At 48.0% G+C, this 5,000-nt stretch overlaps 1 protein-coding gene across 4 annotated transcripts in view; it reads right to left on the reverse strand.

Moving 5' to 3' along the window:
• The window catches only part of zmiz1a (zinc finger, MIZ-type containing 1a), a 116,356-nt gene that overhangs the window by 22,936 nt on the left and 88,420 nt on the right, over positions 1-5,000 (reverse strand). For 2 of the 4 annotated variants that reach the window (XM_076286210.1, XM_076286208.1), the window contains exon 7: positions 516-551. The exons of 1 other annotated variant lie outside the window; for it this stretch is intronic. In XM_076286210.1, coding sequence (XP_076142325.1) covers positions 516-551 — 36 coding nt within the window. Of the gene's footprint in view, positions 1-515; positions 552-3,563; positions 3,684-5,000 lie in introns of those variants that run through there. One more of the 4 variants, XM_076286211.1, reaches the window with a different exon arrangement.

Genomic DNA, 5,000 nt, shown 5'->3' on the forward strand with positions numbered 1-5,000 from the left:
CCTGTGGAGCTGAGGCTCATGGGAACCTTCGCCATGCCCTGCGCCAAGCACACACCAGCCATCAGCTTCTCCTCTCCCATCAGCCGCGCAGACAGCCAAAAGAAGCCCTCCCAGCTCCCACCAGCCCATGGCAGGCCAAACACCTCAGCAACATGACACAACCACAACAACAACGCAAATAAACGGGCATACCTACTGTACTTAAATCTGAAAACAGTTCATGCGTTAGCAAAAAAAGAAAAAAAAATCAAGAGACAAAAAACAGTTATGGATGCCCACCTAGCAGCTGATGGCCCTCCCGCCCACCCACCCCCACAGTCTGTACAGAAGCACAGAAGCGGCATCGCCACAGTGACTCAGAGTCGGCGAGCGCGCCGAGATGAGAGAGGAGGAAGAAGTGGAGGGGAGGAGAGATGGATGCTCGGGGTAGGAGGGAGTGATTATGATGGAGGCAGGAGGAGATTGCTCTCCACTGATGTTTTTCACAAGCCATGAGAACAACACAGAAGGGGTACCTGAGTCACTCTGACATCTCCTGCAGGTGTTGGTTTCTGTGGGGTTTAAATTCAACATTTTACTGCAGGGGGCAAGGCAACAAAAAAAAATGAAAACTCTCAACACCAAAACAAGCATCATTACAGCAGAATTTGCCAGTTGTCAGTGCGTGAAAACCCCATGAGGCGACTGACGGCGTGTCGTGGCAGCCGTGCAGATCTCAGTCAAGTGGTATTGGGTTCCAGAGGAGAGGCAAAACGGTTGTATCTACAGCCTGAGCGCTCGGCTGAAATATTCCCGGTTGCTTGCACATTTGTCAGACTCTTGAAAAGGACACACAACCTACAGTAGCCACACTCTAAAGCTCCACAAAACAGCAGGACAAACACAAGCTGATTAGTCCAATTAGTCCAACATTAATCATCGCCAATGCAATGACTATAAATAATTTCCTTACATCCGTATCTTAAGTCGCTTTACGTTTTCAGCTCGTTTAAATGTATAACCCGCTAATCTTGTCCCTCTCTTGTGTCATGTGTTCCAATGCTGGTGAATTACAGGATGCGTTGCGTAACATTTTAACTCTATTGGTGCAAGGCGCTACTGTAACACTGCCAAGTTTAGAGCATGCCCTGATCGGATCGATGACCACAAGTGCACCGAACTTACAAGGCCACACTATCACCCAGCACTTCAAAATCTCCTCATCACCTCAGATGAAGCCTGATGTGAGCTAGACAGAGGCGTAAAAAAAATCATTACAAGTGTCTCACCCCCAGCCAGACTGTGAGAAACATGGCTAGCAACAGAAGGAAATGTGTGAGGCAGCAAAAGGAAAGAAAACAGAGAAATGGCAGAGGTAGATGCCAACAGGTGTTTTTTTTTTCATGGTGAGTAAGCAGCAGGGCACGGAGAGCAGCTAGCAGCCCACTTCCCTTTCATCCACAAGCACTTCCATCAAGTCAACTCACAGGTGCATTTCACTCTTTAGAACTGCGTCTTGTGAGCTACAGACAAGCCTAGTGTATTGAGAGGAGGCTTAATAATAATAATAATAATAATAATAATAGTAATAATAATAATAATAATAAGCTTTATTTGTATAGCACCTTTCATACACAGAATGCAGCTCAAAGTGCTTTACATTTGGAGCATGTAACACAATAATAGTCAGTCAGTCATTATCAATCACTTTCACTAAGCAAGTTCATCTGCAACGACAGCCCACATCTGACAAGTGGATGAAAGGAAGCAGCACAAATGCTGTACACATCTGTGTTTTATTCACTTTCATTGAATTGACTAGCACGCACACGCACACGCACACATAGCCGTGTCACCAGTGCACCAGTGCAGCCGGCTCTGTTGTCCCCAACCGCGCAACTCATACAGTGTCTGCAAAACTCCACATGGTATGCAATCGCAAATTGAACAGCTCACTCATGTAAATACAACTATTTGCTGTAATTAGCTCTCTCTCTCTCTCTCTCTCTCTCTCTCTCTCTCTCTCTCTGTGTCACTCTCTCTCAATCTCAATGGTGTTCTTTCAGGGCAAGTGAACTTACAAGCAGTGGCAATTAGAGAGCCGTGCCTGATGAATGAGCGAGTGGCCGCGCTCCTGTCAGCGTAATTGGGTGAGTGGCTGGAGCCGGCCTGTCGCTGGGCACACGTCAAACTGCTGAAGGGACTCACGATATTTACACACACACACACACACACACACACACACACACACACACACTGTCTCAAGTAGGTCAGTGCTTCTCCTAGAGACAATCAAACTCATCCTGACCCTATCAGAGAGAGAGAGAAAGACCGGGGAGAGACAGAGAGAGAGAGAGAGAGAGACAAGAGAGGAAGTGAGAGAGAGAGAGAGAGAGAGAGAGAGAGAGATGAGAGAGGGAGTGAGAGAGAGAGAGTGCAGGAAGTGGGTCAGACGTAGTCAGCTGCTACGGCTCTATGATGTGCACAGCTCAGAGGTTCCAGTCACGCTTATGGACTCCCATTCCATTAGTTTGAAGCCACAGCAGGGAACCTCCAGCACTAACCCCCCCAGCCCCCCACCGCGTGCCAAGCCTGTGGACAAGTTGCAGTCAACAGATCCATACTGGGACTCCAAGCCACTACTCCACAACACACCATGCAGCCTGCCACACGCACACCGCTGCACATGGGAGCACAGACACCAACACTGGCATGCACTTGAAAACACACACACACACACACACACACACACACACACACACACTTACATTCCATATACACTGATACCAATATACAAACACACACACAAAACACTTACCCACAAACTGGCAGTGCACGTCTCATCTCACTCTCCTCATTGCACAGAGAAACACAGCGCTCAGGGCTCAAGTGGCTGAAAAACACTCCTGAGCAATCTCTCAGCTCTCTGTTTTATCTCTCTCTCTCTTTCTTCACTCTCTTTCTTCCCTTCTTTCTCGGGGCACCCGTGCTGTTTTCCCTCTTTCCCTTGCCTGTCCAGCAACTGCACAATGCACATCAATTATTCATCAGCAGTGTCTCTCTCCCTCTCTCTTCCTCCCTCTCTCTCTCTCTCTCTCTCTCTCCTGCTCCCTCTCTGTTTCCAAGGCATGGCCAATCACAGATGGAGCTCCGTGCTAATGGGCTCCCGCTGCACCTACCTCTGACAGAGAGGTAGAGAGAAAGGGGGAGCGAAAGTCAGTGTGTGTGAGAGAAAGAGATAGAGAGAGAGAGAGAGAGAGAGAGAGAGAGAGAGAGAGAGAGAGATAGATACAGTAGATAGGGAGAGGGAGAGAGAGCAGAGGAAAGAGGAGAATCAGGTTAAGCTTTTTTTTTTTTTTACTTTCCGAAGCCCCACAAAGTGCCTGAGCAATGCCTTTAGCTCTCTCTAGCGACCAAACTAGCACTCTACTCCGTAGCTTTGTAGGGTTAAGTGGGATGTAAAAGAGGGAGAGAGAGAGAGATGATCTGGAGACAGAGACAGATGGAGAGGGGGAGAGAGAGAGAGAGAGAGAGAGAGGGAGGAAGAGAGAGGAACAAGCAGCAGCGGTGATGTTTTTCCCTACCTCAGATGTATGGTGCCATTATTAGTGTCTCCCTCCCTGTCTAGTGATCCATCGCTTGTTCAGCTCAGAGCCTCTTCACCCAGCAGCCACGGCACATACACATGCAAACACACACAGCACACACACACACACACACACACACACAATCCTTCCCTCTCTCTTTCTCTTACTTTACACACACACACACAAGCACGCACGCATGCACAAACACACACAACGTCACAGCTACTCTTGTGGACGGAGAGGGGGGAGGTAATGCAGGCGGCTCGCTTTACAAACTTGCAGAGAAGGGCGGAGCCTGGCATGACTGACAGCCAGTGGCCTGGCCCCACGCCAGTGGATAAGAGAGAGACAGAGAGAGAGAGTGAGAGAGAGAGGAGGGAGAGAGGGAGAGAGAGATAGAGAGAGAGAGAGAGAGAGAGAGAGAGAGAGAAGGAGGGAGGCAGCAGCAGTTCCTCCGAAGCAGCAGCTTTTGTAAGCAGTGATTACTAATATCAAAGCAAAGGAGAATCCTCTCCTGCTGCGAACGATCAGCAGGTGCTTACCCGAAGCTCACATGACACTAGTCACTAAATCCATCAAGTCAGCCATATTAATTAGCAGTGGGGCGAGCGCACGGGAGGCTGGTGGGAGTCGGAGTTACACAGACAGCGCACCCAGCAGATCCTCCGAACGGGCCCAAATTAGCGGCTGATGGGGAAGCTTTTTAAACGTTTGACGCCTCTCATGTCCACCCTTATTCATGGTGCCAATTACCCACATCTCAATGAGTGAGGCACGGGGAACAGATAGGCCACCTCATTCTCAGGCTGTCAACACCACACTCTCATTAAAGACTATTCATATTGCCGTTATTCGTTTGGAGGTTAATTTCTGTTGTGTAATTAGTAGTGTTATGGTAATGAAATGCACACAGTGCATCTGTCAAGCAGTGTGTGGCCTGCTACTGCAGGAAGAGCAATAATGAAACAGGAGAGTCTAATGGCGAGAGCAGTCATTTTCATACGACACTAAGATGATGTTAGTGCCAGATTCATAGTGAGAGATTCAGCTCAATATCCATCATGTCTGGCTTACCTATCCTTGTGCTCAGCGTAGCCTGAAAGCACATCAAAGATGATAGAGATGCCCAATATCCTGCTTAGAAGGGGAATAATATAACTCTCAGAAAATGGCGCTAAGTGTCAAGGCTGAGGGCTCCATCAGAGGTGAGGTGAAGAGTTTAAGCTGATTCAAATAGAAACTTCAGCTATGACTCAACGCCTAGCAACATAGCTCCCTCTCTCTCTTTTTCTCTCATTCTCTCACTCTCTCGCTCTCTCAAACTCTCACACAAGCACAAACATTTACACATTGCTCATGTGAATCACTGGAAATATCTGGCCTTGTAAAAACAAACGGCTTTATGTGTGAAAAATAGATAAATACATAAATATA

This window comes from Alosa pseudoharengus, unplaced genomic scaffold, assembly GCF_046254945.1.
Source record: "Alosa pseudoharengus isolate Yale_2024_CS ecotype anadromous, Long Island Sound unplaced genomic scaffold, YU_APseudo_1.1 YU_APseudo_1.1_scf_15, whole genome shotgun sequence".
Classification (NCBI taxonomy): domain Eukaryota; kingdom Metazoa; phylum Chordata; class Actinopteri; order Clupeiformes; family Clupeidae; genus Alosa; species Alosa pseudoharengus.